At 43.1% G+C, this 24,130-nt stretch overlaps 1 protein-coding gene across 1 annotated transcript in view; it reads right to left on the minus strand.

Annotated features, from left to right (window-relative positions):
• Window positions 1-978: 978 nt before the first annotated feature.
• The window catches only part of FAT3 (FAT atypical cadherin 3), a 347,829-nt gene continuing 324,677 nt past the window's right edge, over window positions 979-24,130 (minus strand). The window contains exons 22-26 of the mRNA XM_010578241.1: window positions 22,889-23,357; window positions 12,966-13,119; window positions 11,229-11,884; window positions 8,970-9,083; window positions 979-2,172 (exon numbers count right to left, since the gene is read on the minus strand). Of these exons, the coding sequence (XP_010576543.1) occupies window positions 1,553-2,172; window positions 8,970-9,083; window positions 11,229-11,884; window positions 12,966-13,119; window positions 22,889-23,357 (2,013 nt within the window). The 3' untranslated portion in view covers window positions 979-1,552. The remainder of the gene's footprint in view (window positions 2,173-8,969; window positions 9,084-11,228; window positions 11,885-12,965; window positions 13,120-22,888; window positions 23,358-24,130) is intronic.

Raw genomic sequence — 24,130 nt, forward strand, 5'->3', positions numbered from 1 at the left:
AATGAATCTGTTCATCTATAACAACAATTTATGTACTCAACAGCTTTTCAGAATGACAGAATTATGCCATGGAAGGAATGGATGAAACCCCAGCAGTAATGCAGACTGCAGACTCACATTCATTCTATAAAGTATACAGATGCTGTAAAATGCAGTGGTAAAAACATTTTCATAGCACTGAGCAACAGGTATGTATATTCTGCTTTAATACATTGACTGAAAATCCCATATTTCCATATTGCACTTAGCTGCTCAGGCCAAGTCAGTGTGAAAGGCCATTTACTCCAATCAGGCTGAGAGAAGCATAAAAGCATACAGATGCTGTGGTTTTCCTCATCCCACAACAATATTCTGAAGTCTGCCAACAACCTTTGGAAGTCCTCAAATCCTATGAAATCACATATCCAGCGGAAAATCTAAGGCCAGATCTTTGGCCGCAGCCCATCCGTGCAGTTCCACTGACTGAGTCAGTTTACAGCAGCTGAGAACTCATCCCGTAAACTCTAAGGATGGATATTTGCCAAATGACATTACGGTAACAATTTGAGGTTACAGCAGCGTTATATGCAACTTAATTGCAACTAATTTTACTGCAATAATCATAGCATGACGACTGCTGTTAAAGAGGTGATTGCCCAAGCAAGGAATTTCAAAAAAAACAGCAGCGCTTTGTAGATAGTTAGCTTTCCCAAAGTTTCCGGATACATGTTCAAATTGCATACAGAAGTGAAGGGAGGCTGTGCAGCTGGGGCAAAACTGGGCCACTACTGAGCCAAACTTCGACATTTCTAGAAGTCCTCACAGGTGAAGTTACGCACACGCACCTGACATCAGGTTTTAAAAAATGGCAACCAAAGCAGGCCAATTTGGAGTAAATATACACTGTATAGATGTTGCTCTATATGCACACAAAGTAGAATGAAATGCTATGTAACAAACAAAAGCATAGATAAATATTTATGGGCAATTGACTGGTCACTTGTTTTTGATAGGTCAATTTGTAAATGCTGTTTTTTCAGCCATCTGACGTGTTGTACACAGCAGCCTCAGCGATCAATTGCTTTCACTCTTTCACTGACATAAAACTTCATGCAACAGTACATCTTGGAATGATCCATACCAGTTCCTTAATACTGTGGGGACACCATAACACTGTAACACTTTTAATAATACAATACAAAAAAAAAAAAAAAAAAGAAAAATCAAACTTTGGGGAAGAGAAAGAAATTATTTAGCAATTATTGTTTCCCCCTGCCTCAAAAGCTGAGTTTTACTCTTGGTAATAAATAGAAGGTACATACTCTCCAGATTGTCTGTAACAATTTTGTGATGTATAATACTTAGCACAATTGGTCTCTTCGTGTCTGCACATACAGTATCATTTCTGAACAAGTTAATAATGGGTTATACTGTATTTTTGCCTTGCCCAATATATATAGATACACCTTCAGCAAAATTTCTTCTCAATATTTATACTATTAATTTGACCAAATGACAAAAAAAAAAAAAAAAAGAGAAGAAGAGGAGGAAGAAGAAGAAGAAGGAGCTTCCTTTACACTTGTGTCTGATGCTGGGTCTCCACAAATGGAATGTGAACATTTTCTAGGTTGAGTTCCTCCACGCTTTCATAGTCACTCATGGCTACTTCGGAGTCATCAAAGCCGCAGCTGGCTGAGACGTCAGAGGAGGAGGCATCTAGAGAGTTGTGCAAGGATAAGGGCATCTTACCTGCAGTAACGTTTTCTGTGTTCTGGCTTGGGCCAACAGCAAAAGTACTAAATTCGTTCCCAGTCTGAGACCCCGTGGTGTCCGTCTCATTGGGGAACTGGTGAGGAGGGAGGTACTGGCTAGGGTGGAAGTGCGGCCGTCGCCTGCAGTCGGGGCTGAGCGTACTTGCCATTGAGACCGGCTGCGAGGGCGGGAGGGTTTCATACTGGTCCGGATAATCCTCTGGAAGAGGAGGCGGTAACTGGTCCTGGCTTAAAAACTCCTCTTCATGAGGGGGAGGGTAGTCGCTGTCGATGTCGTAGCCACCAAGGTAGTAATCTGTCTCCAGCTCTCTGGTACTGCCGTGATGAGCCGAGCCTCCATCCGCCGTCTCAAAATTGGGCACCTCCTCAATGTCAGACAAGCGTGCACTTGGCATCCAGTCAGAGGTATCCCAATGATACGCTGCAGCGGGAAAGAGAACCAGAGTGCTCCGTTAGGATGGGGCCGCCAAGGAGAACAAAGCGTCCTGCATGCACTCGCCTCCGAGTCCTCGCAGCACGTTCGTACCGCAGCATGCGCCACAGGCCATCGACACAGGTCAGCCATGCTCTGACCGGAGGGGCAGGGGAGGAGAACAAAATTGTGCTATGATGCTAGCGCAAACAGGCCAAGAAACAGAACACGGCCGCTCTCGGGCATTTCGCCTTTTAGAATGCTACTAGGTTGTATTAGAAACTATGAGTCCAAGAAATCAAAATGACAAAAATCTCTGAACTAATGTTTTTCACCGTTACTTGAAAAAATCTATAAATGAAGTCAGCATGCTTATGGTATCACGTCTAGTCTCCCCTTCCACCTCCAATGACTTCGTTGCAAGAAAGAAAGTGTGCAAGCAAATAATGTGATTGACTGAAAACTGGATCCTGAAATAAAGAAGGTGGCTGGCCATTCTCATGCAGCATTTGAACGCAACAGAATTCAAACAAAAGAAGACAGGCGAAGCAGTTCAAGAAAAAAACAGATCAAATCAGTGCCCTGCCCACCCCAGCCCAGTCCAACAGGCAGAAAGCGTCTCAGAAAAAAATCACCTCTGTTGTAGTTCTGTCCTTGATCCATAACAGACACTGTCAGATACAAAGTGAAAAGTAAAAACTGGTAACTTGGAGCTTGTTACCAGCACAGCATTATACATGAAAATACAAAACTCTGCATGCATATTTCTAAAGTACAGCTGCCTCCGTGTCGTTTTAATAGGATTTTTAATTGTTCTTTATTTTAGCATACAAGATAAGCTTGCCCAGTCAAATGGAGACATACATAAAGAAATGATTATGTCACGTGTATTATATTCCTTTTCTATCATATCTTAATTATTTACCCTCACTGAACAGATACGGAATTACATTAGAGCTGGAATTCTTAATACAAAAAGGGCTATCCACCATTTCTACGGTTTATAATTGCAAAGTACATTTCTCTCTCACTTGTTCACTTTGAAACAGAAAAATAAGAATCTACCATTCTCAGGGCCGGTTCAAACAAATCTGGGCCCACCTGGGCTCAGATACCATGGTGATGGGCACGGTATAAGAACCTGAATAGAATAGAATACAAAGCCATTTAATGGGGCCGTCAGCTACAATGCCCCACAACCCCATACCCACCTCCCACCTGCACTGCCATGCTAGCTGGTGGGGAGGGAGGCATTCCAGTATGGAGAGGGTGCAGGGGTGGGGGAGAGAGCAAGGAAAGAGGTTTTATGTGAGACGAGGGCGGGGAATAAGCTGCAGCATTTTCTAGATGAGATGCTCTTGTTTAGCCACATGTTATTGGGCTTCATGCAAGAAGTCACTGGGCAAGGTCTCTCGACTGCATTGCTGGAGGAGGTCTGGCCAGACAAATAGACCTTTATGGCATTACAGTGGTTAACCTTGGGGCTCAGCCACAGACGAGGGCAGAGAAGACTATTCTCCAGGCCTCCATCTACTGGAGACCACTCTTGCCCTTGCTTATCACCACATAGCGCATGTGGTGATAGCGATTTCTTCGTTAGCTCGTTAGCCAGACAGTAGCTTTCTACCTGCTCTGCGTTAGCCTGGGGTGAGGAGGGTTGGGGCTACTGCAGGTTTAGCAGCAGTGTCTGAACCGGCCCTAACCACTCTTCTCCTTCTTCACTTCTCTCTTTTTCCTAAAGTGGATTTTGCTGTCTTTTGGTCAGTGTAATGACATTGCACCCGAGATGCGTCAGGTCCCTCCGAGCTGCGTGGTTTCAGGATCCAGGAGAACCTCACTGATGTGCTGACCTGCACGACCCGTGGCAGCTCCCTGGGGAAGGAGCCCCATCCTCCCGCGGCTCCGCGGCAGCGATCCTGCCCGCCGGGCACCGGGAGCTCCGGTGCGGCTAACTGCTCGCTGCCTTCACCAGCTCTGCTGCAGAGCATGCAAGGTTCATAGGTCTCAGATAAGGAACTGGGAAGCGGGAAAAGCATTTTCAGGGACAGCCTCTTGAAACTGATGCCAGGCTGGCTTTTTCTGACCTGGAAAGTATGATGGGGAGCCAATGTGTTTGCTTAAGCTTTCCTTTAGGAAGGCAAGGCCATTTACAGTGGCTATGGTTTCTTTTCAAGGTTATTTTCTTATTTTTTGAGCGGGACTTTCTTTTTGAATTAACTTTGGCTAGTTCATTTTATTTGATAGCGAGAAGAATGGCACTCTTACACTTCAGGAAATCAGTAAATGTACTATAGACAAATACTCAAGTGCCATCACTAGCAAGGAGTAAAAGTGCTTTTCAAAATTACCGTGACACTGGCTGAAGAAAAAAATCAGTCTTTTCACAAAAATAATTTACTTGATCATCTTTAAGCATTATGCAGACTGGATTAGCTGAAATCTGCAAAACCTGGCTTAAATTTGCTAAAGACATATGAAATTTTGGACTTGTGGATAACTTGAGTTGATGTTGAGTTGACATTTTCCCAAGGATAAGGTAAATGTTGTACAAATAAATAAAAGTAATGTTTATCTATCATACATCACGTTTCCCCAGTACTTTACGGAAGAAGAAAAAAGTGATATTCCTGTTTTACAGGTAGGGAAACCAGTTCACTTGTAAGATAACGTGCTTGAGGTTACCCAGGAGGTCAGTGGCAGAGCTGAGTCTTGGGTCCTTGGACCCATATTCAGTGGGCACATCAACCCCAGGGGAAGGCAGTGGCAGGCCGGCTGCCTTGCTACGTGGCATCCATGGAGTTGTGTCTACACATCTTCTGTTTGACAGTGTTACCTGGGAGAAACCAGCCACCTGCCTACCACCACTCTGCTCCTCTCCACGTGGTCCCTCTGGAGTGCGTAACCCAGCTCTACTGCAGCCTGGGACACTTTACAGCCTTCCTGCGTCTTCTTCTGTTTCCCAGTCTCTGCAGCCAGGATAATCTCAATGATTTGGCTCCATTGTCAACCTAATCCTTTCCTCTGAAGGCAATGGGAATAAGCAAGCAAAAACATTGACTTGAACAGAAGAGGATGAAGGCCTTGACACCTTTTCTACCACCTCCAATTACCCACAGATATTTTGTGGTACATCCCTCTGGTGTTTTCGTGTTTGCTGGTGAACATGCTGATCTGCAAAACCCAATCCCTGCCACAAGTTTGCCGGTCAGTGCAGATTAGTGAGGTTCTGCTGGAATGTTTCACAATGAAAACAGGAAGCATTGTTGAATAACAAGAAAGAAAAAAATTTAAATACCTTCATTTTCTATAGTGTCAACTACATTGTTGACAAGCTGTATGACAGTCACTATGGAAGCTTGCAGGGGAGGGAAAGCAGAAAATAAAGGGAGGGGAAGGACAGCTTCAGGTTAGTATTTAAAACACACATCATACGTTACCACAATAAATTCTCTCAAACAGACAGAACTGACATTGAAAAATAAAAAAGGCTGCAGACCAATGCATGATTTATGCAGTGGGTTGCAGGACATTTCATTTCAGATAATCCCATACATTGTTTCAGACTGGTGATAAATTCCAAACCAGCATTTCCAGAAAGGCATATGGGATGATATGTATCACCTCATAAATTCAAGCAGACTGGCCAGCTGATTCAATTAACCAAAGCAGTATCTTGTCCACCTGACACTAATTTCTAATTCATTCTTGCTTAAAGGTCTCTAGAGATGGTGCCATGTACTCCAAGGGATCATTATCTTTTAGACCATCACACCATCTGAAATGGTGTTAAGCTCAATCTATTTCCTAAGAGGAATGTTTTACTTATTTACTGTTTGTGCTGTGCCATGTAATACCTCTGGGATATTAAGCAGTACTGCTGTAATTAGGAGGACACATCCAAGTAGGTTTGGTTCAAATTTTGATCTGTGTTTGACAGAACATTTTCACAAATGCTTTGTGTGTTCTCTGCAGGTGTTTTACCAAAACATACTTTTCACTTGAAATAATTAATACAGACCGTGCAATTGTTTAACATGGAGTCCAACAGGCCTATAATGTGTGGTCCTCTAGATGATCTGCATTTTGGACTAACACACACCCCTGCCTTTGAGGACCTGAAATAAAACCCACTAAAACCAGAGGGAAAGCTCCGATTCAGTGGGTACTGGATCCATCCCTTTTCCTTTGTCTTATAATTAGGAGAAAACTGATTGCTTTGGAGCAGGCTAAGAAGGGGACCAGAAAAGTTGGGCAAGACATCCTTTTTTGTTTCACGCAGCCAATAGACTTAGAGGTCACAAGGAACATGTTGACAGTAATAGTGCCATTCAAATATATGTTGAATATTTTGATGCTTTTGTTAAATTTTGGGCATGTGATCAAGGATTTCATCCAATTTCCTCAGTCCTTGTGAAGGCTTGGCAAAAAGAGCCTTGATAAACCAAAGAACTGTGTTCTGTGTCTGCGTTGAGCATGTTATGCCATCAACAGCGTTGGTAACTCTACAAGGGAGACTTGTATTGGCTAAGGCATAATAAACGTTATGGAAAAATAAGTGACTCCATGTAATTAGCTGCTGCATGGCTGCAAAAGGAGGTGGAGGGCAGCTGTTACTGTAGGAGGAGAACAACCGAGAATGAAAAACAGAAGGTCAAAAATCAGGGCCAGCACAGTCTTCATCGTAACTAAGGGCTGGCTCTGGTGGGAGCTGAGCAGAGCATGTTCACAGAAGGGAGGGAAACTTTTACCCCAGGCAGCTCAGTGCAAGGCAATCCCCAAATACAGCATTGCTCAGCGGTAAGAATTGCTGTCATCAACAGCAGTTCCTTGGACTTCCCAGCACGACCATCCACTGGCCTGCAGTGAAACAGTAACCTAGAAATACGCTTTTGTCTTGCCCTATCCCCCCATTCAAAATAGTTACCATGGAAACATGTAACTTGCCGTTGAAGTGACTTCCCAAAATATTATTGCTGGAGGTGGGCAACTTTTATTTTTTTACATTTATGGCTAATAAAAATTTTTGCTTTTGATCACAAAAAATACTGGTAACTACTCTCAACAAGGCTAGGGGAGCCGAGCAATTTAAATACAGTAGAATTAAGGTGGAAGAAATAAAAGTAGGTTCAAAATCACACCCCAAGAGAATTTGCATGGTGAGACAACCCGTATTCGACCCAGCAAGAGAAGGCTCCAAGCACCATGGAGAGGGTGAGCGGAGGCTGCCTGCACCTGATACAAACTGAACAGCGTAGGGCTGTTCACGCCTTCGGTGGGATGCGTCCCAGTGCTTCTCTGGCGCCAAACAAATGACAGGAAGGGCAAGGATCTATGGCTTCAAGAGGGATATCCGTTAGCCCCTATGAACATGTATATGAGCGTATATATGCTTACTTGTGCCTGTATTTATATATTAAGCTCTTGCACTGCAAACCCTCCCTGCTGCTGCTGCAAAAAACGGAGCATGCAGTCTTGCATTGACCTCTGCAAAGCAACTCAGATGATTTAAGTTTCTTCCCTAATTCTCCCTGAAGATATGGATTTGTTTAGACCCTCAACTAGAATTGTTATCTCTGAAGGCCATATTTTAAATACAGCTTTCAGAAAAAAATGAGCGGGCACAGAAGCTCCAATCCAGCTTCAGTGGGTACTGTGTCACTGATTTAAATGGGGGCAGGATCAGATGCTTGAAAAGCCTAATTAGAATCTGGGAGATATAAAAAGTAACCACATACAATAAATGAGTACCTGAATAATTACTCTAAAGGTAATTACTATATAAATATATATTATTGAAATAATAGTAATTCTAATAATTCTGAAAAACACTAAAGGGTGTTTTTTGGGGGGTGCAGGGGCAGAAAAGCACTCAGAAGCTTGCCAAAAATACTCATAATGCTTCAGCCACAGCTGAACCAAAAGGAACTGCAAGTGCACTTCTCTTTAAGTGCTTTTTCCAACGTTTAGGAGTACCTAGGGAAGAGCTGCATGACATGACTGAGGAACTGAGTCTCCAGACAGTTCATTAACTGGCAGCTGAGGAAACTAAGTGCAATTTCTTTGTGCTAATCTTTTTCCGTGTATCTGAATGAGGCTTCCCTGACATCCATCATCCCTCCCCAGCAGAACATCTTGCCTTTTCTAAGACCCACCGCTCAACATACATGGGCCATAGGAACAAAGGTTTGCTCTGACTTTGTAGGCCTCTTTCAGGCTGTATATGGCTCTGCCCATGTCACCCACTGAGATAATGATGTAGGACATGACAGCGGGCAACGAACATGCACCGAGCAAAGATTTAATGGTGCTCTACTGCTCGCTGAGCTGTGAGTGCCAGGGAGAGGCCAAGCCACCAGGGACTGGCTCATCCGCTCACGGCTGCTGCTGAGCACCAGCAGAGTTTTGCTGGGGCCATGAATGAGACCTGGCAAACGGCACAGAAATTCCCTTTAATTTGACTGATGAAACATGAAAGTCATCCTCTTCCAAGAAGGAAAATGATAGAAATCCTACAGTTTCCCTTGCAACCTATTAGTCAACTTATGTCTTGGCAACATGACTCTGCTGTATCACACCTCTAATTCACTGTAAAGCTTGGTACTGATATACCAGCTCCAAGCATCAAGATTTTAATTATGTTCCTATAATTTAAAAAATGGACACAAAGTGAGGGTTTGAACCCAGGACTTTCTGACTTCTATATCATTAAAGGGCTTTCTAGATGTCACCTAAAGGTTTTTAATAATATTAGAAAGAGAGTTAAATAGCTTTGTCTCCAGCATAATAAAGATGAAACCGTTTCTTACCATTATCGTCACCGGAATCAGACTGGAAGGAGCTGAGGGATTGTACTTCGGAGTTGCTGCCTTTATTACTTCCTGCAAAACAGGTCACTTCTTCAGCGTCATCAACCCCTTTACCTTCATTGACAGCAAAAACAAAGCAAAATGGTACTCTCTAGGTATGCAGATTTGTCTACTTATACCACGGAGCCATTTAAATCCTGCCAACAAGTAACCTTCTATTATTTTTGTCAGAATAAAATAATTTCCTTCGGACAGAGGAAATGACCTATTGGTCAAGGAAGCAGCTGACAAAGATACCTAGACTTTTGAAGCATTTGAAGCCCAAAGAGTCTTTCAAGTGGCTGACACCACTATAATCAAGGAGGAAACATCTGTATTCAGTATTGCCTTTTTAGATGACATGTAGTCTCAGCAGCAAGAAAATGATGACTGAAAAAATGTGGTATAAACATCTTATACAGGAGATTACAGTTACATTTATCTTTACTGTTCATTTCTTAATTTGAGAGCCTCATTAAAGGCTCATTCAATGCTCAATAAACATATTGTGCATCTTTTTATTCACATTGGTGGCCCTCGGATCAGATTTTAATGGCTCCACCACTGACATATAATAGATTATGCTTCAATTTACATTGCTTTTCATCAGGGACATTCAGTCTTGACAACTCTTCTACAGTTTAGAAATGTAACTGCAGCCTACGGTATAAATTCTTGTGTAATTAAACACACATGAATAAACACATTCAGCTACACATTATATGAGTGATAATAAGGAACACAAAAAGTTACCCTCCATAGTAAGCACTGAGATAGATACCTGAGATAATTACAAATGAACAAGCCCAGGTGCTGCAAACACGTAAGTACAGCTTTCCGCCTGCTAGCTGTAGATATTTCTACCCAGCATGAGGCACCTCCATGCAGTAAGGGCTGATTTGCTCCTGCTGAGCAGCAGGGTATGTAGGAGACGGAGCGAGTGCTGCAGTAATGAAGCTGCACTGCTTCCCACTCCTTGACAGCTGAGGTCCGTCTCATGGCGTGGCCTCATGCTGTGCAGAAATTCATACAGATACCAGCAGCGTCTGCGGCAGAAACACCCAGGAGAATACAGAACAGAGCACGTGTGGGGACTGGCGTGCTGATGCTTTCAATCAGCAAAACTATATTTAATGGTTAAAACGGTCAACCACAACACAACCGTGAAATACAGTCCAAAGAAATGAAAATTAATTCCTGTTTTTCATTAGAAGACCTTAGCCAACATACTGCCTTAGATGTAAATGTGCAGGTCAGGGCACAGGTATGAGGCAGTGCCTGATGCCTCTCTCTTTTCCTCAATTCCTATTGCCTAGAACTACAGGACTATGAGAGTTTCTGGATCATGGAGTTTTATGTGACAGTTTTGGTTAAGGCTGTGTTGCAGTGGAGTTGAAGATGCATTAGGAAAAACTACTAAAAAAGAGAAAACATCATAAAACCCCCCTGTATGCTAAAGCAACCATCTCCCAGTCCATATGACACCTTCTGATTTGCAAGGATAGACAACACTGGGCTGCAACCGTGTCCCAGCAAACTGGTATTTCCTGCTATGACTAAAGAGATGATGTTTGCTGCATCTCCAGCAACTTGTTCAGGAATGGAGGGAGCACTGTGTTATCAAGTGAGAAACCATCAGAGCACCAATAGGGCAAGCGTGGGGATCAGAAATTTTGTGATCACTCTGATACTGAATGCAGATGGGAATGCAATGTTCTGAAAAGGTGATCCTATAAGTAGTGCATGATTTTCTGCTTAATTTCATAGACACTGGAAGTAGAGAATATTAATTCATTTGTCCCCGTTGCAAAACAGGATTGCTTCTTCCAGAAAGTTTAACTCCCCCAGGAGACAAATTGCCCAAACCTAGCAGAGTTTATAATTGAGAGTTCTTCCCCAAATTATTTTTTTCCAATAGAAAGATAATTGCATTGTATCACTTGAAGAACTAATGCTCAGAGCACTTACTCATACGTGCTTTCTGAACAAGTGAAATAAATGCGTTTAGTCATACTTAATGCATAGAAGTAGAGGTCTTGTATGCCTAGTTTAATTATAACCTTTCAAAATCAAACCAAACCTCTTCTTGGAGAAATATAACAATTTTAAGTGTATGAGGTTGGAGCATTAAAGGTACCTGTGCCACTGTACCTGCTGCACCCTGAAGGCAACCCCTACCTCTGGCAGGGAAGAGCAAGACTGGCATGGAGCAGCACTTACTTTCCGTCCCAGCATCCCACGTGCTCTTCCTGATGGAGTCGCAGTCGGAGCGGCAGGGAGACATGGCGGGCAAGTTGGGAGCTACGCTGCACACCACCACCCCCCGCCTGGCCGTCAGTATTCGAGGGGACTCGGGATGAAACGTTGTCATCTCCTGGTGCTCCACACCAAGCCCATCCACTATCTTGTCCAGGTTATTCCGTGAGTCGCTCTGGAAGCACGGGGTATAGGCCATCGGCCTCACCGGGACCTGCGGGGGCCCAACCTCTTGGTAGATGTTTCTGCTGTCTCCGCTGTTCCTGATGTTCTTGAACTGGATGCCGTTGCTCTTGTTGAGCAGGGCGGCAGTAGCTGGATCCTGTACGAGTGTGATGTTGTTGCGGGAGTAGTTCTTCCTGAAAACTTTCTTGCGGAAGATGATAAAGAGGATGATCAGCACAAATATGATGAACAGGACCACGGCTATTCCTATCAGTTCCTCCTTGCCGACGTATGAATGCCCAGCTTGAATATTGGGAACCACCACGGGGCGAAGACCACAGTATTGCCCCACATAGCCAGGGGTGCAGTTACACAGAAATGAACCAAATATGTTGACACAGGAGCCACCATTTTCACATTCTTCTCTTTCGCACTCATTGATGTCTTCTTCACACCTGAAAAGAAGAAGAGGAGAGTTTGGAGTTTGGAGAACACCTAGCAAACAGCCCAGCTTGTACATGATGACTTATCTTGTCAAAGTGGTACCATTACAGTTAAGACCTTGCTGGTGCTTGGCAAATGATCATATTGTTATCACATTATTTAATGGTATTTATTTTTTTCTACAGGTATTTCATGGCTTTTTAAGACAATAAAATAGAAACATCAAGAAAGAAATAAGAATTTAAAGCCTCGGATAGGAAAAGGCTACTTGACCCTAATGAGGCTCACTCAATGTAATAGACAATCTCAGCCTTTTTATATTGTTTTTGGACCATCCCATGGGATTCAATACAAAACATTAGGAGGATTGAAGGAGAAAATAGTTGAGAAAAAATATAGTAAAAAAATCAGAGTACTTATTTAAGAGAAAAGGAGGTTATACTGACTGTGTAAAATTATTTAGGGCTGGAGATAAAATCAGCAAATATTAGAGAAGTAGGGAAAAAAAAGAACCGGAACCTTAAAGAGAGAGGAGAACTGGAAAGAAGAACAGGCGATCAAGAAAAAGGCAGAACAAAAAATACAAACAGTAGACAAACTAGATGAGAAAAAAAACCATGCTGAGGGGCAGGTCAGGGGATTTTCTGTTTTTATACCAAGTATACGATCAAGGCTGGGACTTTAAAAAAATGAACGCAATAAATTAGGCTTTATGTCCAGGCTAAGATGACTAAATAATTGATCCATTTGAAAAAAAAAAAAATTACATAGCAGTTTCTACAGGCTTTGTGGGATTGCTCAAAAAGCCTCTAACACTTAGGTGTACATATCTCAGTGAAAACTGTCTGGAGATAACATCCTGAAATAATAATTTAGCATACTAATAATTAGGCCAAGTTCAGAAAAGCATTTCTGAATGCAGGCCTAATGGATTTCTCAGCTGTCATTAGCTTATACTTGAAATAAGCACTAATTTTTTGGCTTATTTTTTGCTAAGTGAATCATAGCTTTTGAGTACAAAATGCCTGATCAAATAACCCGCCGTCACTGAATTGAAAAGTTCCCATTGCCCACCTGGGGAGGGTCACTTACGTTACTCCCGTCAGGCCATTTTTGCAGTTGCAGATGAAAGCGTTGCCGATGGGATCGCATGAGCCTCCATTCCGGCAGGGATTTGGGAAGCAGGCTGTGATCTCCGACTCACAATTCCTTCCCGTAAACTGGGAGAGGCAATTGCACTGGTAGCCTGGGAGGTGAGGGACACAGAGAAATAAATCAGAAGCCTAACACTGTATCTGTCTAGAAGCAAGGGGATCCATTTGGCTTCTTTACTCCAAAAAATATATTGTACTGTGGGAGAAAGGGGACGTTTATAGTTGTTCTGGTATGCCTGTGTGGTCCACACTAATTCCAGACAAGAGTTTGTTTATCTGGGATGTCTGGGCAATTGGAGCTCATGTCTACAACCAGGGACCAGAGGAATAGCTGCAGCCCAGGCCATCCTGATTGTCATGATTCAGACAAGAATAAATGTTGTCCATGAACAACTTTGGTCACCAGAAATATTCTAGATCAAGGATGCATCTCCCAATATTTTTGAAAATACAGACCTTATTTGCTGATAGTGGCAGCCCACACTCCTTTAGGGGCTTCACTGAAGCACAAATTCATGAGCTGAGAGCTTTTCCACGCCTGCCTTTTAGAAGGATGACACAGTAGGGATGTGACAGTAATAAAACACTTAGTAGTGATATTTACCACTTTCATAAAGAGCATCATCTGGGCATGAACTTACACTTCATAATACCAGCTGAACTGGGCAACACCAGCTCTAATCAGAGCTGACTATGTGCAGTGTGTGCCATTAAGAGACTGATTAATCAGTGGCTGCAGTACATCAGACATAAGTCCACTCAAGTGGAGGGGGACCCTGTAGGGGATCAAAGTCCTACTTCCATGTTACTTGCCATCAGCGGAGCAACATCATGGGTTTTTTAAACTCATCAGTTCACTCTGCCAAGTATCAAATGACAAATCTCTTGTTATTTTTCCCTCTCTTTGTGATTTTGTATGGCACGATGCCATTAATAAAAACTTTATTTAAGGTCACGAAGAAATCCAGTGAAGCAGTATGTCTCTTTATGTTATGTTGTGAACTGGATATTGAAATCCAAGTGCTTTTACACTTCAAAAGAGCAAGGAACATGTAGGTTGTGAAAGCCATGAAATGGCTAAGGCAGTCCCTGGGATGGAAAGGATCCCAGATTAGAGATGTTGAACTAGCAAAATTTTCCTGGACATCTGTAAAACACTCTGGCTGGTATTTTAAAAAACTGCTTACATAATCTAAATGCCCCAAACAGATGTGCAGGCAAGGTTCAAGCTCCAGTTATGGGGTTCACATACTTACTGAATATAGCATATTAAACAACTGGAACAAGGAACTTTTCCTGCCATTAATACTGCTGGGGGTAGAGATGAAATGGTTGAATGCAACTCAGTTCAGTGTCAAAGTTATTGGAGAACAAACTGATGTAGCTGAAATATCATCCTTCTGTGGTGAGCTTTCTAAACATATTTTTAAAAACCATTTATATCTATACACCTGACACCCCCCCACCCCCACCCCAAACCCAAACATATTTTAAAAGCCACTGCTCTAGGAAACAAGGCAGGAGTTTCCAGCACAGTTACAAGGAAAAGAATTTCATGGAAACAACATGGAAAAGCCCAGTGCAGAGGCATGAGGCAAAAGCAATTCTGCATTAAGGCTCCCCCATCTTTTATGTCCCATCTGGTTCAATTCGCCTTGTTCAGTTACTCTAATTGAATTCTTTCATGAGGACAGGCTTTAGAGAACAAACTTGGAACCAGACTTGCTGGCGTATTCAGTCAAGAGTCCAATCCTATTTAACTGAAGATAAATGAAAGAGATACTTAAATATCATGCTGTTTCATTGTCCTGCTATAGGAAGGGAGATAGAAGCACTGCTGTTTTCAAGGTTGCAGAGCTAAGGAGAGAAATGATTTGACTTTGGGGATTCCTAGAAAGTGTATTTGGTCAGCACCAGCAAGATGGGATTATTTTTTTGTGTCTTACACATATCTCATTCAGACAATGCAAACAATTTTCTGGACCTGTAGAGATCTGTGCCTCAAGAATTACAAAACTGCGACCGCGCCAGGCATTGCATTTTGATGCCATCTGTATGAAAGATTTATTGTTAGTTGGCAAAGTACCTGATCTAGAAATACTGTAGGTAGAAATCACAGCATGAATAAATAAGGCTGTTTCAGTGCTTCATTTTATGACTGAACAGTGACATCTATAGTTCAAAAATTTGCAGTAATGTTTTTTTTTATATATATATATATCTCAATGAGTTTAACTGAAATGAAAATGTTCAATTCAAATATAAAATATTTTATTCATAAACAAATCTGTTGCCATATATAATAGCAGAATAGGTATGTTCTATTTGCTGACTGATATTTTAAACCTACATAGCTTTAAAGTGACCTTAAAAACCAGCTTTCTGTACCTAAGTTATTAGTTGCCAATCACTTGCAAGATAAAGCCTTTGAGTCACTTTCTTTTCATGTCTTCTGATTGTTTCAGCTGATTAAGTTCTGGGTTCTCAGTCTGTAACATATTCTGTTACATTTATTCACTGCAGAAAAACTTAAGAAATACTGAGTTGGTAAAAAAAAAATCCTTTAAGCACTAAGTATAAAAGGAACATGGATTTATTAATTATTATTGTTGCTTATTGTTTATATTAAAGATGCACTAACTTCAATTAACATTTTATACTAAGAGGAGATTAAACTGAATGCTCCAGATGGTTCAGAGCTCTGTTGGGCAATGTATGAACAAGACCAAAATGAAAAGTGTGCTTCTGAAAGCCTACATTTTTGACTGAATTTGATTTAATGATGGTGGAACACAGTCAGATATTAGAAGACTGAAGTATTCAGTACAGATTCTAAGTCTAGGGATCAAAGTTAGAAATAAAAAAGGCAATAAAACAAGACAGTATTAAATGACAATATTTATCACTGACTTTTCCTCCTGTTGGAAGCACTGCCCTACACCTGGCAACTCTGAGCCACTGGCAAAAGACACAGAACTTTCCCGTGACACACATGCTCAGAGCTGCAGAGCATTCACCCGGGAGGTCTCCAACACAGCAAAGCATATGTCAAAATTCATGGAGTAGGGATGTGAAGAGCTGATACGATGGCTCAGTACACAGCATATATTGACTTGGCCAGCAGACTTGGCAGACCTTTATGCTTCTCCAAACCTCTCAGCAGGGGCTGTAATTTTGCCCGCTACAGCACATTGTAGCCACACGGCCATGGACAAAGTGCAATCGTAAAGAAAACCCTTTTGGTCAGGAGTGCATCCTAGGTCTAACAAAGAGTTTTTATTACACTTTTAATTTAATATCCAGGTAATGGGAAGGGATCCCATCCAGAGGGACCTTGACAGGCTTGAGAGGTGGGCCCATGCAACCCTCATGAAGATCAACAAGGCCAAGTGCAAGGTCCATGGATTGGGCAATCCCAAGCAAAAATACAGGCTGGGCGATGAGTGGTTTGAGAGCTGCCCTGCGGAGAAGGATTTGACGGTGTTGGTTGACAAGAAGCTCAACATGACCCGGCAATGTGCGCTTGCAGGCCAGAAAGCCAACTGTATCCTGGGCTGCATCAAAAGAAGCGTGACCAGCAGGTCGAGGGAGGTGATTTTCCCCCCTCTACTCTGCTCTCGTGAGACCCCACCTGCAGGACTGCATTCAGCTCTGGGGCACCCAACATAAGAAGGACATGGACCTGTTGGAGCAAGTCCAGAGGAGGGCCATGAAGATGATCAGGGTGCTGGAGCACCTCTCCTCTGAAGACAGGCTGAGAGAGTTGGGGGTTGGTCAGTCTGGAGTAGAGAAGGCTCCAGGGAGACCTTATAGTGGCCTTCCAGTACTTAAAGGGGGCCTACAGGAAAGTCAGAGAGGGACTTTTTACAGGGGCATGTAGTGATAGGACAAGGGGCAATGGCTTTAAACTGAAGGAGGATAGACTGAGATTAGATGTAAGGAAGAAGTTCTTCACTGTGCGGGTGGTGAGGCACTGGAACAGGTTGCCCAGAGAGGCTGTGGATGCCCCATCCCTGGCAGTGTTCAAGGCCAGGTTGGATGGGGCTTTGAGCAACCTGGTCTAGTGGAAGGTGTCCCTGCCCATGGCAGGGGGGGTTAGAATTAGATGATCTTTAAGGTCCCTTCCAACCCAAACCATTCTATGATTCTAAGGTTTAGGATCACATTAGCTGCACTCCTGGTGCATGTCTTCCAGCTCAGCACCATCCAGAAGGAAGCCTGGTTCTGCCCTCCAAGACCTCACCTCTCCACAGTGGGAACCAAAGCATAGTGAGAGGGGATGATCAGAAGACTCATGTCAACGCTCATTTGTGATCTAAAACATTATGTAGACACAGCCCTCTCCTGCTTACACATAGTCTTGGGCTTTCTGGTTGTCTTATAAGGCTTCTCTCATGCTCCTCCACTAATCTGAGTCCCCTCTATGTAGCTGAGTCACCTTCTCCCTTTGACTCCAACAGCTTCTCTTCCTGCCTTGTTGCCATGTCCCTATCCAGAGGAAAAGGGATTTTTCAGCGCAGACCTTACCGAAGAGCAACATGCTGTAAGTGAGGATGCTACACAGGCTTCCTGCCTATGCCTATGAGTGCTTGGCACTTAATAAGCTGAGACAGTGGCAAAAGGCAGGCATGGTGCCATCAGCAGATGGGATGCCGTTATGCAGTGAACGTCTCTGTTGGTAGCATTCCCAGCCTGAGCATCTGAATGTCTGTCTATCCTCAGGTTTACTTGACTTTATTAAAGAGGATGCTCCGAACTGCTGCCAATTCTTTTTTTGAACATGTGTATGCTCCTGTTTCTATCTATCACATGCAAGAGTAGCTGGCTTTTATCTGTTACGTGCTTTGGCTTTTGCATTTGATCTCCCCACGTAGTTTCTTTCCCTGCTGTGCAGCTAGACCTGACAAACTCAATGTCCAGAAACAGGCGGGCCCTTGGCCCTGCTCACATAGTGTTTCATGGCAAGTTAACTGATGAGAAGAACTGAAAGTGAAGAGGACCTCTCCCAGCATTTGTATTTTGGCATGTTTATAGACGTACCAAGCCACCTTCAAGAACTGTGTGTTCTTCAGCCATACCTATTCCTGCCACTTCAGATTTAACTTATCTGTCTTCAAACAGATGATTGCCTCTTGCCAGTAGTTGGTATGAAAATGAACCTCAGTCGTTGTTAAACCAGTGCTTTCTATGAAAGGATTGGCATGTATGTGCTTTGAAAGTGGGAATTTAAATCCAGATGTCTAAAAGCACAGCCATAAAAAAGATTAACCCCCCCCACATTTCTAAAAAGGTTTTAAAAATTAACTGATGTGTGTTTGGTATGCTCACATTACAGCATGCTGGCTTGTTTGTGTGTGTGAAAAAGCGAGATCAACGTAAGTAAGACCAGGTCAGTTCACGACTATGGTATTAATACACCCATTTTTCCCTAATGTCATTCTTATGAACTACCTAATCCTCAAACCCGCCCATGTGTCAATGTTGCCAACATGCTTTAAAACATTTAGTAAAAACACCACCTAAGTGCCAGGTTGCATTTTCCCCTCCCTTTGGATTTTAACTCTGTACATAAAAGAAAGAAAGAAGAAAAAAAGAAAAAAATGAGGAGAGGGGACAGCAATGTCTTTTGGTCCTCACACTGCCCATAGTCCTTGACTCAGTAGATATTTTTGCTCAAATGCTTCATGTTCAAATAAAATTGCGTATTCATATAAGCCATTTACTTCAATCAAAGCCAGATGTATATAGGACTGATCAAATTAAAAGGAAGTAACTATACTTATAATTGCAGGCTTTACAAGCACGAGGTTTCTCTCTGTGGTTGAAAACCTTGGCGCAGTGTTTGCATTTGATTACAGTAAGGCCTTCTATTGCTGTGATTGCTCATGTTGTTATTCATGCAGCTAAACATACATTTACTATTGGCAGACCTAGTAACGCCACTCTATTATTAAGGTTGTGCGACATTTCCCATTTTAAGACCTCATATTCAGCAGCTTATAGCTTAACCACACTTTAAACACTTGGTTGAATTTTCTTGGGAAATTTCAGTCCAAAGAGCCAAGCTGTTTCTGAAAGTCATGCTGTTTGTCAGGTTTCAAAATGTTAACAACTTTCTTTGAAGATAGATTTACTGACCTGTACTTATTGGTAGGGACTGAAAAGTCTGGAGGAATGTGGCCTATATTTCAGGGCTGTGGTTTCCAGTGTCTCCCAAGAAAATTCTCCTAAAGCCATATATAGCTCTTTCTGCTAGGATTCTCCCGAACTGTCAGACCTAGTGAGTGCTCGTCCCCCTTTCCCAGCCCTCTTAAAGCGTGCAGGGGATCTCCCTGTGGGGTCTCTGGACACACAGTGCCCTCTCTTTAACCACCGACAATGCTGAGAATACACTGCTGCCGCAGGACTTGATTTGGACCCGTGGGAACACATGAGTGCAAGCAGAGCTTCATGTCATGGTCGCTTTCTGCTGGCCCAGAAACCAGATTTTGAAAGCACAGAGGTTTTTCTGTACTCTCAGTGATGTCTCAGAGCATCTGAGCTATCTATGCTTTCTCCTGCAGGCTAAGGTCCCCATTTTGTCCTGCTGTTCCATGTGCAGAGAGGTCAGACAGAAAGAGCCAGCAGGGGTGGACTATGCCAACTCTCCTTTCGGGGCAGTATCTTTGCCATCGGTCCCGAGCTCTGGGCAGCCCATGCGCAGCACTGTCCCTGAGCCAGGCGCTTCGAAGTTGCTGTGAATTTACCCACACGAACCCTAACAGCAGCAGCGTGCACATACTCCTAGTGCATACACAGCATCGCTTTAGCAATTCCCCAAACAGGGCCGTAATATCACCCTACTCCTGTAACTGCAGGATGAAGTGGAAGGTAGTCAAAGGCAGCTTTTTATTAATGGTGAACAGGGCAGTAGGCATTTCTATTGAAAGGAAGATCTCACAACAGGAATACTATTATGGAGGTTTGTGGTTTAGATGATCAATTTATGCAAATTATATGTAAATTAGACACGGCCCCTTTGATTTCTGGCATGCAGCCAGCAACTCTTTCATGTTATAATGTTGGGTAACCTTTGCTTGACTGTTTTCTTTTAAAGTTAGCTATAAATTGGAGCTTCCTTTTTCTCTCTCTTAATTTTCTTGTAAAGCACAGTAGGGTTTTTGTAAGAAAAAGGATGTTAACAGTATACCAAATCTGCTCTGTAAAATTCAAATTAGACAATTTATTTATTAAAACAAATCCTATCATTATGCCAAATACTCTCTGTTTAGGAAAACGAACATTGTTCTCCAGAAACTTTAACAGGAGGATAATATCATAGAAAATGTTAGTCAGGAGACTGTGATGCTACTGAATGCCCTGCGATTAGGAAAAGGACCTTTGCATGGTATATTTTTGAATGTTTCCCCTCACCAAAAAAGAAGAAACCTGGCATTGTCTTTCTTAAGATAAAAAGTGAAGAGTTATTACTTTTTTTTCTATTTTAAATGAAAGTCAGCTGCTAACATCTATGTCAGCGAATACAATGGCTGATGATTCTTAAATGCACGCTGCAATTTGTGGCTCCACAACTAGCATTTGCAATGCTGTACGGAATTTAATTACGTGGCCTTCTTGCATATGGAGGACACTAACAACAGGATCGCTTTGCCTGGTGGAAACAAAAATGCCCATGCCTTCTTGTGGGCTGGGCTGCAGAACCACCAACGTACAGTCAGGGCCCATTGCACTGGAATTATGGCTTTATAACAATCCTTTATTTACATACACTGCTGAGGCAGTAAAAACAGCAAACAGATTTTTTAACGGCAGGCAGCCGAAACATCCCTGCAGGGCACGTGCCCCCCTCGCCAAGGCAGGAACGCAGGCAAGTGAAATCAGTTCCATGACTGCTTTCCAGCGGCGAATTATGTTGACATGAAAACAGTGCGTGCCACTCCAGTAGTAAAATGGGTCCAATCTTCAGCGCTGCCTGTTTCTCCCCCACCCCACGTCTCCCCTCAGTTTGAATTGGCATGCACATGGCACTGGGGAAAAAAGAATTACTGTAAAGCGTTTTGTTAGAAAGGTTTCAATTTACTCATCACGAGATTGCTGAGCAATACTGTAAATAGACTTAAATAAAATCGATGGAAGGAGCTGTTCTCATGCTTCCTAGGATGCTAGGCAAATGGTTAACCTCATTTATTAAGTATGGAGTCTGAATCAAAGCCATGTTACGTTCAGGTACATATTACAGCTGTATTTCCTAGGGATTTAAATAATCTTGCTTAGCAATTCTCTCAGTGGCTGCAGCATCCTTCTGCATCAGAATGATTTCCTTTTGCCCTTGTTGTGCAGCACTCCTTTTCTTTCCTTCCTTTGGTAAATAAAGACCCTTAACAACACACACAAGCAGCAACATTTCTCCTCGTGGTGCACATCACATCCTGGCTTGCCACTGCTGTGCTTCATTCCTCCCAATTGTCCTCCCATCTCCTTCCACCGACAGCAAAGCCGATAGCATCCCTGATGCAACATTTGCCCCAGCATGGCAGAAGAGGTGGCTGAATCAAAGCCAAGGATCCAGAGGAGATGCTAGCTGAGATAGCTCAGCATCAGGAAATCCACATTGTCAGGGCTTACCCTATAAGGGCAGGGTTATCCAAATAAGAAACTTCTGTCTGACAGTTTTGCTCAGGTCTCACCAGATTTCAGCCTTGAAAACTCAAGTTTAGGAAGTTCCTAAAGTTTAGAAAAATCTATGTGGGGGAGGGGGGTCAGGAAGGAAATATGAGAACAAGGCTTAAAACAATGAAAACCAGAAATAATAATTATGGGTGCAAGGGAACTGCATGGACACATTAAAGCAGAAAGCCCTGGGGTAGTGGTTAAATGCTCCATAAAAAAGGAGTTTAGTGGGAACATCCCTAGGGAACCATGACCAAAACCACTGACAATAAGTGGATGGAAAGCTCTGAACTTGCAGAAGACCTCTTTGTTGAGCATCCTCCTTTTCAGGGAAGTTTTAGTCTGCCAGAAAAGGTGAGCAATGCTGCCTGCTAATACAATATGGGGAACTGGAAGGGAAATCCATACACTGCAGAGAGAGAACAGCCCTAGAGGAAGTGTCCTACATGTATGCCATTTGCTTTTTTCCTGCAAAGATGCTGACTGTTCTTACAGTTTGGTAACTTGTGCACTGGGTAGTAAGTCACTGGCACCAAATCACAGGAGCCACCGTATAACCATTGGATAGGAAACTCCAACACGAGCACAGTTTAAATCAATGCCCTATAAACTTTGGATAATATTACTTAGACCTTGAAGCATTCAGGCCTCCGAGGAAGCTGTAAAATACACTTCTGGGGGTGTTTATAATGGGGTGGACTTGCTATTTTCCATGCAGACATGTAATCAAATTACTCACTCACAAAAGGACCAAGGTGTTTGTGGACAGCTCAGTAATTATTTGTGACAGCTTCAGAAACAGAGAAAGGCAACAGTGCTGTTGCATCTGTGATGGACGTTTGAAATCACCATCTTTGTTTACAGCCTTCGATGCTGTAAATGGATCCTGAAAAATCCAGCTGAGCATTACGGTAATTGTAATTCTATCGGTTTCTATAGAAATAGGATTATCCTAACAGCCAATAAATCAATTTCCTCCTGGAACACTAATGCAATGAGAAGGGGCACCATTTCACCGTTATTTATAGAGCAAACAGCTTTTACACAATTTGCAATACCTATCAGAGTTTTATAGAGTTCATGAGATTTTTCAAGCATGCTGCTGCATAAAACCATCTCTGGCAATAAATTGTAGAGGAATATGGGGGGGGGCAAGGGGGGGCAACCCATAAAGTAATGCAAAATATTTACCACCAGATGGCACGCTGGTACAGGTGCCGCCGTTCTGGCAGGGATGCCTCTCGCAGGCATCGGGGTAGAGGACGCAGCCAAGCTTTAATTCGGTCAGGCCAACCACTTCTGCAAAGCTGCTGCGCTTGTTTTGGAGCGGCAGTTCGTTGTTATTTAGGACAACTGAATCCAGGCAGCCTTGAAAGCCACTCAAGACCTGCGTTGTTCTCTTGTCGGTCAGGCTGCGGACGTTATCCACTTGGACCTGGGCGCCGAAGTAGACGGAGCTATCTGTGCTGAGAGTCTGGAAATAGAGGGGGGCTTTGCGGCGCTCCACGTAGCTGTCGTCCAGGGACAAGCTCGTGAAATTGCGATTCAGCTCCAGGAACACCGAATGCCAGCTTCCATCGTTAACGGCCCTGCCAGAAATTCCCAGGATTCCTGGGCCACTTCCGCAGTCCAACTGGAACCACAGTTTGCCATCAACAATCTGTGGGAGGAAAACAGAAATCAAAGTGCTTCAGGCACTCAGCCGTCTCATAATACGCTCTCATAGAGAATCTGGAAACACGGAGGACTCCTAGACAGTGTCTATACAGTGTTAAAGCTGCTCTCCTACATGACACTAAAACAGCAAAAAGCTGTGCCTTTATCATTAACAAAAAAAATGTGATAAATATCAGCTTACTCAGAATTTACCCAAAGCCAGTTACTGCAGGCAAACTGAAATAATATAGAAAAAATATAGATGCAGAACACAGGCGAGGACTGGGATAACAATATGTCTCACTGAAAAGGGCGCGGACCAGAGGACTCATGCTCTGCTCTTGGCTCTGCTGCTGAGCAATTGTGCCTCTCCGAGCAAGTCCCACCATCCACCCGTGTGCTGCGATTCTGCTCCCGGTCGTTGATGCTGCCAAAAGGACAGTCAGGGCAAGGGACCACCGCTGAGTGTTTGAGAGAGGCTTGTGGCAAAGTCAATGGCCACTGCTTTCAGCTGAGGATGTTAGGTGCTCTGCTCATGCACACATCTTGTGCCTCTGTAACCTTTTGGAGCATCTCAGTAGGTGTGGATTTGTCCCTAAGTGTCATAAGTTCAGTTTCTCTAAGTACAACAGTAAGACTCTGGTTGACCGAAAGTCAGTTATTTTCCAAGGATTTTATACTACCCGCTCTGTGTAAACCTTACAGATGACATAAGATGCCTCTTACATTTCTTTCTTCCCTCATATTTATGCTGGATTCATGGCTTTAGAGGGATTG

The sequence above is a fragment of the Haliaeetus leucocephalus genome, unplaced genomic scaffold (genome assembly GCF_000737465.1).
Source record: "Haliaeetus leucocephalus isolate CR32 unplaced genomic scaffold, Haliaeetus_leucocephalus-4.0 Scaffold616, whole genome shotgun sequence".
NCBI classification, from domain to species: Eukaryota; Metazoa; Chordata; class Aves; order Accipitriformes; family Accipitridae; genus Haliaeetus; species Haliaeetus leucocephalus.